Raw genomic sequence first — 11,852 nt, 5'->3', positions numbered from 1 at the left:
GAACCATGCCGGCTAAACAGAGGACGCCGAAGGTGAACAGAAACCCTGATCTGATCAGGGGAGTAGGTAAATACTCGAGATCCCAGATGTACCATAAGAGAGGTTTGTGGGCAATCAAGGCCAAAAATGGAGGCGTTTTCCCCCGCCACGATGCTAAATCGAAGGTTGATACACCGGCGGAGAAGCCACCAAAGTTCTATCCAGCTGAAGATGTTAAGAAACCTCTTCCCAACAGGCGCACGCCAAAACCAACCAAGCTCAGGTACTTTAGCTATGATACACTGTCTCCTAGCTCGATACAATTGTCTTCCTTGTGGTTTGCTGTTGATTGTTTTTTTGGCTCGTAGAGTAGTTTTGCTAAGAGGGTTTGTATTAGATTTGAATATCTGCTGGAAAGTGGCAAACTTTTTGGAGAATTTGTGGAAATGCACGGGTTTATGAAAATTACGTTGTTCTTTGCTTTGCCTTGTTTTGGTTACGTCAGTTGATTATGGGTTTAATAATGTTTGTATTGTAGATCAAGCATCACACCAGGGACAGTGCTGATCATCCTTGCTGGTAGGTTCAAGGGCAAGAGAGTTGTTTTTCTGAAGCAACTTCCCTCTGGTTTGCTTCTTGTGTCCGGTGAGTTTTATCCTAATCCTGCTCTCTTGATTGCCATATTCTATAGTCCATTTGGAGAACGCTTATTCTCTATATATTTTATTTTCTCTGTCTTCTATTTGGACCTGAAGTTTTCCTATTTTCTGTTATTGACATTCAGGACCATTCAAGGTCAATGGTGTTCCTTTAAGACGTGTTAACCAGGCCTATGTGATTGGCACTTCCACGAAGGTTGACATTTCTGGAGTCACTCTTGACAAATTCGATGATAAGTACTTTGCCAAGGTTGCTGAGAAGAAAAAGAAGAAGACAGAAGGAGAGTTCTTCGAGGCTGATAAAGAGGTATAATAATCTTTTTGGCAAGTTACAATAACCATTGCTTGATCAGAAAGTGGTTTTATATCGCATTTTAGATAGAATGCCAATTCATCTTGGTTATCACAGTCCATTGTAGTTGGCCAAATTGTAATCATTATGCTTGACTTAACACCTCTTTTTTAAATATCACAGGAGAAGAAGGAGATTCCACAAGGGAAGAAAGATGACCAAAAAGCTGTGGATGCAGCTTTGATCAAAGCCATTGAAGCAGTTCCCGAGTTGAAGGCTTACCTTGGAGCAAGGTTTTCACTGAAACAAGGGATGAAGCCCCATGAGCTTGTTTTCTAGGTTTCATAACCTAACCTTTTTTGTTTGAGTTTTCTAGAGTATCCGTCTCCGGAAGTGTGTGTTACCCTCTAAATGGTTGGCTTATACCTTCTATATTTTACGTATGGATAAACTATCGAACCTGTTTCGTGATGTGACCTCTAAAGCAAAATTCTATGAAAGAGGAGACTTAAGTTGTGCTTTAGCTGTTACGAACTTGAACAAACATTTAGACAGAAGCATGTATGTGTATAATGCATGTACGTATGTATGCACATGAACATTGGTGTTTTTAATTCAAAAAGCAGTATACAAATTGACACTTGTTGATGTGAAGTATTTCTAGATTTGGATTATAATAGATCAACTATACGAACCTAGATAATCTTCGGTTTCATGTATAGTCTCCTTGAGAGACCAAGCCAATGCAAGACTGAGGCAGGAAAGGACTAGAGAAGGATAAGTAAACATTGAGAGATATTTCCATTGATGAACAATGGCTTTTAAGATGCTTAGTTGGCAGCCTTTGCAATCCAAACAATATTCATAAGAACATTGATCTGGAACTTGGTTCCGTTCATACTGATGTTTCCAACTCCACTCGCCTGGCTTGTCGAACATCGTCACATCCCCACATTCCTCCGGTTGTGCACAGCAATACTTCTGCATATATAGCATGTATAGTTAGTTTTATATAAAACATGTCTTTTATTTATAGTAAATATTTGGAAACTTACCCAAACATTGCTGTTTTTGCTGGCATTGAAATTACAGTCATGGTTGTAAATGATACACGAGGTTACCTTCTCGAACTTCTCCTTAGGGACCAGCTGGCCAAGTAACTGTGGCACGGTGCGGTGGTCGTTGGCCGGATTCTTAGGGATTCCAAAAGTGGTGTTGTAAAGAAAACATTTGATTGAAAAACCAGATACAATGATAATGACCACAACCATGCCATAGTAGAAAAAATTGAAAAGACGTTTGGAGCGGCAACAGATTCCGTATAGACCGATCTGAGGAATCAACAGAAGAAACAGACCAAGTAACACAAACGGGCCTGACGTTTCTTGGATGCAAGAAGACACTGTTTTTTTTTGGTATAGACCTGTTCCCATCATTGTGAGGCCTATAGATATCAAGATTATTGTCGTCATTGTTAGAAATCCAGTTTGTATTTCCGACATTTTTTTGAGTCTGGAGAACACGAAACCCCTGAATCGAAGCAAATTTGTAGTTATTTGAGGTTCTCTTTATGAATCATGGAGATGAATAAGTAAGAACATAAACTTTCCTGGCAAAGTTAGTTTCTGTTGTGTTTTGGTTTGTTTGTTGGAAGGTAAATAAATCGTAATTTAGTTTAGTTTATGAGGTAAGATTGTTAAATTATCTTGCCCGTTGTGGCAAATGACGAACTATATAATACTAAATATAGAAAAGTTTGTTCTGTTTCACTATTTAACCAGCTCACAGGTTTGAACGAATTTGCTACTAAGACTCTTTTTTATGTCATAATTATTCCAGAAAACCAAAACCATTACTCATCGTCTTATACATTCAATACCATTTTCTTTAACGATAAATAATTAGAAAATACAAGTGAAAAGTGTAAACCTAAATTGATTGATCGGAGATATGCAGGTTTCAGGCAGGGACTTTGTTGGCCTCCGAAGGGATTTTTCTTAAAGTTGAGGAGTGTTCTTTGAAACCTAACATTTTGTTCAAAGCTCCAACATAAGCTTTAACGCTTGACACCACAATGTCCATCCCTGCTCCGGTTCCACTGTAAGAACACAAACACAGGGAGACAAGAGTAATTATTGCTATTCTTTTCTTCAGTTTCAGTTGCTAGATTAGTTTCAACAAGGATGATGAAGAAGGTTAAGTGAATTTACCTAAAAGTTCTTTCAACAGATTCGCCAGTTACCGCGTTTGTTGATGAGTAGTTGTTGTCTCCGCGGATTAGAACCCGTGTGGTCGCAATAGCATCAATGCCTTCTGTTACTGCATTCATTGAGTACTCAAGCAGAGTCGCGGGTTCCTGAATATGATCAGCATTAGATAAGTACTATATGATCTAAATACATATATAACCCTCAATCCTAGTGAAAGAAGTACCTTAACGATAAGATCAACTGCCTTATAAGCTGCATCTACAGGTCCAGTTCCAACAGAACAAGCTACATGCTCTTTGCCATCGGAATCAGCAAGTTTTACAGTGGATGTTGAGAGACCGAGAGTTCCACAAGTTATCTACATTCCCAATTTCGATAATCATAATAAGAACTGACTGAAAAAGAAAATAGAGAGAAAACAAATCCAAGCTCCAGTTTTCACCTGCATGTCCAAGAGTTTCCATACTGCCTCTGGCTGAAACACTTCATCAGATACTAAAGCTATTAAGTCGGCATCGGTAACTCTCTGGATCACCAAGGTAACAAAGACAATCAAGAGACATGATGCAAACCCTCCACAACACTAAAAATATCTTGAAATAGCAAAAACCCGAGATTCCATTTTTTCTGCATCATCATATAAATGGACGCTAAACGTTTTAAAATTGGGAACAGCACCCAAACCAGTTCCCCCAAGGTTCTTACTACCTTTTTTTGCTCTGCCACGGCTTTGAAACGCCAAAAAAGATTGCTGAGCTGACCATCATCCAGGACATAACCGAGCTGGAAAGGTAAAAAATGATAAGAAAACATTATCTTACTAAGATGGTAGTGAGTATGGATATAGGGACATGTACCTCATTCAAACGGTCTTTCAGTGCGTGACGCCCACTGGATACAATAAATAATAAGTAAGCATTAGTTTGAATAAGACAAGCCCATCTGGAATAACAGTCTGAACAACAAAAGTTCCATACCTGAGCTTCCCTAATACAATACCAGCTTCATTTGATCGCTCGAGTCCAATCTCTTCGGGGCTCATAATTTCATATGTACCTTTGTGCTTCAGCATTCCATCCTAAATAGAGTGCATGAAATACGACCAAAAGACACACATGAAAAGGGTCATGCAGAAGATTGAAAGGGTAAATATGCACATCATGAGTTAAAAATTACTTCACTGAGAGGCCAAGCAAAATACTATTAGGGTAAGTTATACCTTGAAGATAAATTCCAGACTAGGAGAGTTACATTTTTCCCGTTTAATATAAGATGAAGCAGACTTTAGTCACTTAGCATCAAGTAAGTTTCGTCAACTGACCTGATGAATACCACTTTCATGAGCAAAGGCGTTTGCTCCTACAATAGCCTTATGGGGCTGCGTTTGCATACCAGTGTATTCTTCAACCTGAGCAAATGAAAATAGACCTCAAAAGAAAAATCTCCAAAAACTTTCCCCTTCTTAAGAAAAAATGAAGAATGAAGTTCAAAATGTGTACCATCTTGCTTGTCATAACAATGTGCCGGGTATCGATTCCAGTAAATAGGCCTCCTAACACATGATCTCCACGGCATTTTATGGCCATGACAACCTATACAGTTAGAATGAAATATTTAAGTAATATTAAGTATTTAAAATGCAGGTATGGAAAGGAAGCTACTTCAGGATATCTGACCTCTTCTAATGAAGCGTTTCCAGCTCTTTCGCCAATTCCATTGATCGTCACTTCCACTTGTCTTGCACCGGAATGTGCACCCTGAATTCAAAAAAAAGATTGACATATAAGTAACGATTTGTGACAGCTAATCTCATCCAAAGAAAAACAAAAAATTGACATACAGATAAAGTGTTGGCAGTGGAGAGTCCAAGATCATTCTGACAATGTGTAGAGATTATAACATTTTGAATCCCAGGAGTATTAGCTTTAATATCAGCAATCAACTGACCAAACTCACTGGGCAAGGTTATACCAACAGTGTCAGGTATGTTGAGAGTTGTTGCTCCAGCTTTTATCACTTCACCAAGAATCTCGTATAAATACTCTCTCTCCGATCTGAACACCAAGCATACATTTTTACAATTTTAAGTAAACAGAGAAAAAGAAACACAAATGTTGTTAGTAGCCACTAATCACTATCAAAGGAGCATCAAAATTTTAACTACCAATCCTTAAAAAAAAAGAACTTGAACATTTAATGACGACACTCCACAACAAAATTCTATACAACTATCAACATAAATCGAATCTACACTATGCAATAGAAAATTGTAGCAAAAGTAGGAAGCTTTACGAAGATACAGAGCATTTCAAAAACAGAGAATCAAATCCAAGAATCAAATCCCAAATAGGAAAACGTTTTCTACAGCTCAAAACTATTTTACCTTCCAGCATCTTCAGGACTAAATTCAACATCTTCACAACCCAAACTCCTAGCAAATGCAACCATATTCCTAGCGATCTCAATAACCTCATCTTTGCTCTTCTTCAACTTATACTTCAAATGAATATCACTAGTTGCAATAAACGTATGAATCCTAGGCCGTTTAGCATACTTCACAGCTTCCCAAGCCGTCTCTATATCCTTCTTATTACACCTCGAGAGGCCACAGATCACAGGAACATATCCGTTTTCGTCGACGGTGTTACCAACAGTCTCAGCTATAGTCTTCACAGCTTCGAAATCGTCTTTAGAAGCAGCGGGGAATCCAGCTTCGATGATGTCGACTCCAAGCTTGGCTAATTGACGAGCGATATCGAGCTTTTCCTTGGATGTTAGTGTAGCTCCGGGAGACTGTTCGCCGTCTCTGAGAGTCGTGTCGAAGATTCTAACGTAATTCGGGTCTGAAATGCGATTAGGGATGTAATCAGGACGACGGCGATGAGAATGAGAGGGTAGAGGAGAAGAATCGGAGATTGAGCACGAGACACGAAACTTCTCGGCGGTGCAGAGGGACACAGCTCCATGGTGGTGTGATCGGAGATGAATAGATGAAAACGGTGAGGAGGAAGAGGAGGATAACGCGGGAATTGAAGGTAGTGAACAGAGATTAGTGGTTCTGATGATCGAAGACGCCATTGCTGTCAAAACCTAAGCCAGAGAGAGAGAGAGAGGGAAGGAGACGGCGGCAGTGTCTGGTTTAGTGGTTACTATTTGCTGAGTGTTATTATTTTGTTTTATTTGAATTTTTTCGAACCGAAACTAAACCGTTGATTTCTGTAAACCGGACAACAAATTGGAAATTGAACCGGTTTTTAATTCTGGTGACTCCTTCCTTAGTTTTCATCGCCTGCAGCTGCACCAACCCTCAAAAGGTCGTTTTTCAAATTATATAACTCCATTTTTTATTCTCCACTCTCCTCTCCCGTTTTAGTCAAAGGAACCAGAGAGTGCTTTTTGTTTAGGTATCGTTATAATGGCTTTGACTACAAAACCTAACCATCTACAGAGATCCTTCATCTCTCCGTCGTCGCGTCTTACCGGCCAGAGATATTTGGAATCTGCGGCGCCGTCATGTCTGAGATTCCGACGCAGCGGTGTGCAATGCTCTGTGGTGGCTAAGGAGTGTAGAGTGAAAGGAGGGAAAGCGAGGCAGATTATTGATAGTAGAGGGAATCCGACGGTGGAGGTTGATCTGATTACCGATGATCTGTATCGTTCGGCTGTTCCTAGTGGTGCATCTACTGGGATCTACGAAGCGCTTGAGCTTAGAGATGGTGACAAGAGTGTCTATGGTGGTAAAGGTGTATTACAGGCTATTAAAAATATCAATGAGCTTGTCGCTCCGAAACTCATCGGTGTTGACGTTAGGTGAGAATATGATTTTTGTTTTATAATCCAAATTTACATATAAGCCTTTATGATTTGTGATTCGACTGTTGAATTTGGAATCTAGTTGAGGTTATTGAACTTGTTTGTGGCATGTAGCTTTGATTTTGGTTTATGCTACTAAGTGTTGAAGTAGGTGTCATTGTTGACTTGTTCTGTTTGTGGTTTCTGCTACTGAACCGTTGGGAAGTTATAATCGGTGATGCATACTTGTGTTTAATAAGTTGACGTTTCTTTTGTACTTAAAGGAACCAAGCTGATGTCGATGCTCTTATGCTGGAACTGGATGGGACGCCAAACAAGTCAAAGCTCGGGGCTAATGCGATATTAGGAGTATCACTGAGCGTTTGCAGGGCAGGTGCTGGAGCTAAAGGAGTGCCTTTGTACAAACATATCCAGGATATATCGGGAACAAAAGAGCTTGTCATGCCTGTTCCTGCTTTCAATGTGATCAATGGAGGCAGTCATGCTGGGAATAGTTTGGCTATGCAAGAGTTTATGATACTACCTGTAGGAGCTAATTCATTCTCGGAGGCCTTTCAGATGGGAAGTGAAGGTCAGTTAGTGATATTTTGAGTTTAACCTGCTTGAACTTTGTTCTAAATTATTTTAAGTTTGCATTCATGTCAGAACGAAAAAAACTGAAAAGCTGTGATAAGTACACCTTCCTATTATGTCTCTCTCTTTTGGTTTCCAAGTTCTTCCTATTATTTAGATTATGACAAAGTATTCTTCTTCTGAATCGTGATGCATATAATCTACTTTGTTGATTACAGTTTATCATACATTGAAGGGGATAATCAAAACTAAGTACGGTCAAGATGCTTGTAATGTCGGAGATGAAGGAGGATTTGCTCCGAATGTTCAAGACAACAGAGAGGGACTAGTTCTGCTCATAGATGCAATTGAAAAAGCCGGTTACACTGGAAAGGTAGTCAAATTCTCCTTTCATATGCTTAGTTCTTTATTATACATGATCAAATTGCTACAGAGTTTTCTGTGTAATGTTGCACCACTCACGTAGTTTAATTACTTTTGCAGATCAAAATAGGAATGGATGTCGCTGCATCAGAATTTTTCATGAAAGATGGTAGATACGATTTGAACTTCAAGAAACAGCCAAACGATGGAGCTCATCTTCTATCAGCCGAGAGTCTTGCTGACCTCTACAGAGACTTCATCAGAGATTTCCCAATTGTCTCTATCGAAGATCCTTTTGACCAAGATGATTGGAGTTCATGGGCTTCATTGCAATCCTCTGTGGATATCCAACTCGTGGGGGATGACTTGTTGGTCACTAACCCAAAGAGGATAGCTGAAGCTATTAAGAAAAAGTCTTGCAACGCTCTTCTCTTGAAGGTAAACAAATAAAGACTATTTTTTCTCTTGCTCATTTATTTTTCTTGCTGACCTCAATACTCTAGATCGTTTATCTAAACCTTGGTTATTGGAGTTAAATTTCATTTTGCTTGTAAATCATGGTTTCACAGGTTAACCAGATTGGGACAGTGACCGAGTCAATTCAAGCAGCGCTTGACTCAAAAGCTGCAGGCTGGGGTGTGATGGTTAGTCACAGGAGTGGCGAGACAGAGGATAACTTCATAGCAGATCTTTCTGTTGGTTTAGCAAGCGGACAGGTACATTACATTCTCTAAACCGTGTTTACTTTACTCTCTAGAGTTCGCTTATCATTCTCTGTTTCTGTAGATCAAAACTGGTGCTCCTTGCCGAAGTGAACGATTGTCAAAATACAACCAGGTAATCAACTAATATCTAAACTTATGCTGCAACTAAATAGCCACGAACCGAATCTTGACACATGAAAATGTCCGAATGTATGTTTGTTTTTACATTAGTAGTTCAGTAGAAAAACTGTGAAGTAAAACTGGGTAAAAACAAACAAACACAACTTGGAAGTCTAATTCTAAGTGATAAATGAATATCTGAAACTGTGAGTTTGATTTATTTCCGTTGCAGCTTCTCCGTATCGAAGAGGAACTTGGCAATGTGCGCTACGCTGGTGAAGCTTTCAGATCACCATGAGAAAATTGAGAAAGAAACTCATTGGATTTTGCTTACAGAATTAGGTAAAACCAAATTGAGTTTCTCCTAGTATCAGTCTTTTATAGCTGTCTCTGAAATTATTATTTTTTTTAAAAAAGGAAATAACAGAAACAGCTTTTTCTACGGAGTCTTGTGTTGTAATGTGATTGATACTGATGTGAAGCATGGATCGACCAGACATTTTCTATATTAATCGGATACCCGTGATAAACCAGAGTTTGGCATTATCTTTGGTACATTGCATGACGATTTGATTGTTCCCAAGTTGCAATGACTTTTATTGGTTTGAAATTCTGGTCACAGCTGAGACAAATAAAATTGGTAATAATTGTCGCCTTGTCGGTCAACGAACAGAACGTTAACGTTATTCAATCAGCTAAGCAAAATGGTTTCGTTTGAGTTTGATTTTTTTTTTTAATATATATAACACTTTTGAAATGACGTATTGAATGGTATTGGAGAAAGCCTCTAATTGTAACAATAAAGACTTAAACAAATGATCTGGACGATTCTGGAGCATGTTAGCGAGTTCTCTCGTGCCAAGTTTGCTTTAGTATTTTACCAGTTGAGAGAGTATAAGTGTATAACACGTTAAATACTAAAATGGCCCAATGGTAATGGTAATGGTAAAACATTTGAGTCACGTGGAAGTTGTTTTCCGTGTTCAAATTTGATTTGATTTGCATAATAATCAATGCATATTGCATAACAACGCTAACTCACGAGAACATATTCCTTTTTCTATTACTATTATTATACGCTAACTTNCTTTTTTTTTTTTTTTTGTCAAACATATATCCTTTTTTATATTATTATTTTTACTTTTTTTTTTTATAAACATTATTTTAGTATTTTATATTTTCTTAATGCATTGAATTTTGCTTGGGAGAAAAACAAGAGAGACCAATATCCCAATAATCAAAGGGGTTTAAAATAAAAAAAAAGGAGTTCGGCAACAATCAAAGGATTTCATCACTTGTGATAACCTCTAAAACAGTCTGCTGATTATTGAGATTAAATTCTAAACTATAGTATTAGATCCAAAATTGTGTATACGACTACAATTAAGAAAAGTAATTAAGATAAACTGGTCAGAAATTGTGAAACAAACTCGTTTCATTTTATGTCAGCCCCACCAACTATATTTAGAAAACCTACCATAAAAACAAAAAGAGTGGCTACCAGATCTTTGGTGACCAATTTATTTAGCTCTCCAATTTGATAGCAACCAGTATGTACTATACCCATCTTGATATAAATTGCAAGATAATGAAACAGTTGAGAGGTCAGAAATCGGATAAGCCATTGATAGTAAACTCAAACGGTACAAGTACATATCATTGACGTTTTACGTTTGTGTTTACAATTGATATTTGATATTTTTTTAAAAAAAATGTTACATATTTTTGTTGTGTATCCAAATTAAAATATTTCATATTTTTCAGTAAGATATTAAAAGGTATATATTAATCTACGTACATTACAAAATGGAACTATACACTTAAAATCTCCTATATATTAATAGAGAAGCACACTCTTAAAAATGCTGATGTATTGCTGCCAGAGAATTCGAGACACGTTTAGCTATTTAGCCTCATTTAGATTTATTATTTACAACTATATGCCATTGTATTTTTGAAAAAAAAAACTGTGTTATTCTTAAAAACTTTATCACATAACTTTATTAATATTAATTAAGTTTAAGCTTTAAGTATATTTTATATATTAGAAAAAATAATTTATTGAAATGCATTTGTAACCCATGCGGATCTCACAAATTCAAGCGGGACGGATGCAAAAATATTTTGTGGCTCAAAATATTTAAACCTGTTGTGGGATGGCTTAGCGGACGGGTTTGACTGGGTTAACAATTTTATTTAAATTATCTGGTTCATGTAGTTTTAGTTTTTTGCGATTTTTATCTGATTTGATAGTTCAAGATTTTGATAAAAATCTAACGATCACTAATTCGGTTCACATTCTATCCAGACCCGCCATCATGTCAATCTAAAATTTATGGTGAAGCGATTACTATTTTAATCTTTCATAAACTTGATGAATTCAAACCAATATAAGTTTAAATGTTATACTAAATAAATATATTTACAAATGTAATAACTCAAACAAAAGTTTCAATCTGTGCAACAGCACGGGTTATTACCTAGTGTAGTATTAAACCAAAAAAAAAAAAAGTAAGGCCCTAAAACCCCTCCCTTAGAGAATACAAAAAATTACTATAAAATCCTGAATTTGAACAACTGAAATACACACTCATAAGATAAATTGAATGCCACCCGGTTAACAGTGTCGGCTTAACCACAGGACGGACAGTGCGACCGCTATGGATACATAGATTAAAAAGACATATACGTATAAGATAAATGGGCATACACAAAAAAATTGTAAGTTAAAATGGCAAAAAAAAATTTGTAAGCTAAAAAAAACCAAAAAAACCCAAAAAAATATTAGTAAATTTTTTGATAGGTTAAGGGATATTTTTTTTTAAGTTTGTCCAGATGCATGAAATATGATTAAGCCGGCACCGGTTAATATGGTAGCAAGATCCATCATCTGGCCCTTCCAGTATCATAAAATCTAAGTTTGGTTTCAATTATTTTAATGTCCAAAAGCACATATCTTTATTTCTTTGTAAAATCAACTGCTTCGTGGAGTCTGTCTCTTTCATGATTTATGTAATTTACCTACTTGTAATCAAATCTTTTAGATACACGAGTACACCAATTTTATGACGTCTACCTCAATACTCACTATCGGGCAACGTACGTGGATGAACTAATTGACTTTTTTTTTTTTTTTTTT

At 37.1% G+C, this 11,852-nt stretch overlaps 4 protein-coding genes across 4 annotated transcripts; 2 read left to right on the top strand and 2 right to left on the bottom strand.

The window, feature by feature from the left end:
* Nucleotides 6-1,453, top strand: LOC104713034 (60S ribosomal protein L6-3). The gene is made up of 4 exons (XM_010430067.1): nucleotides 6-262; nucleotides 518-624; nucleotides 764-945; nucleotides 1,114-1,453. Exons 1-4 carry the CDS (start codon nucleotides 6-8, stop codon nucleotides 1,267-1,269), a joined length of 702 nt encoding a protein of 233 aa, XP_010428369.1. The 3' UTR covers nucleotides 1,270-1,453.
* Nucleotides 1,612-2,475, bottom strand: LOC104713033 (tetraspanin-17-like). Its single transcript, XM_010430066.1, has 2 exons — nucleotides 1,986-2,475; nucleotides 1,612-1,911 (listed from the first exon to the last, which is right to left on the bottom strand). The coding sequence occupies exons 1-2, from the start codon at nucleotides 2,430-2,432 to the stop codon at nucleotides 1,612-1,614; spliced, it is 747 nt and encodes a 248-aa protein (XP_010428368.1). The 5' UTR covers nucleotides 2,433-2,475.
* LOC104713032 (2-isopropylmalate synthase 2, chloroplastic) lies at nucleotides 2,730-6,295 on the bottom strand. The gene is made up of 12 exons (XM_010430065.1): nucleotides 5,524-6,295; nucleotides 4,981-5,194; nucleotides 4,817-4,897; nucleotides 4,640-4,732; nucleotides 4,462-4,548; nucleotides 4,118-4,218; nucleotides 3,998-4,031; nucleotides 3,849-3,923; nucleotides 3,583-3,666; nucleotides 3,364-3,498; nucleotides 3,141-3,286; nucleotides 2,730-3,028 (listed from the first exon to the last, which is right to left on the bottom strand). Exons 1-12 carry the CDS (start codon nucleotides 6,216-6,218, stop codon nucleotides 2,890-2,892), a joined length of 1,884 nt encoding a protein of 627 aa, XP_010428367.1. The 5' UTR covers nucleotides 6,219-6,295; the 3' UTR covers nucleotides 2,730-2,889.
* Nucleotides 6,466-9,263, top strand: LOC104713031 (enolase 1, chloroplastic). Its single transcript, XM_010430063.2, has 7 exons — nucleotides 6,466-6,950; nucleotides 7,217-7,524; nucleotides 7,745-7,899; nucleotides 8,010-8,327; nucleotides 8,459-8,605; nucleotides 8,676-8,726; nucleotides 8,946-9,263. The coding sequence occupies exons 1-7, from the start codon at nucleotides 6,556-6,558 to the stop codon at nucleotides 9,009-9,011; spliced, it is 1,440 nt and encodes a 479-aa protein (XP_010428365.1). The 5' UTR covers nucleotides 6,466-6,555; the 3' UTR covers nucleotides 9,012-9,263.

This window comes from Camelina sativa, chromosome 9 (assembly GCF_000633955.1).
Source record: "Camelina sativa cultivar DH55 chromosome 9, Cs, whole genome shotgun sequence".
Lineage (NCBI taxonomy): Eukaryota > Viridiplantae > Streptophyta > Magnoliopsida > Brassicales > Brassicaceae > Camelina > Camelina sativa.
This window is presented reverse-complemented; position numbering and strand designations above follow the sequence as displayed.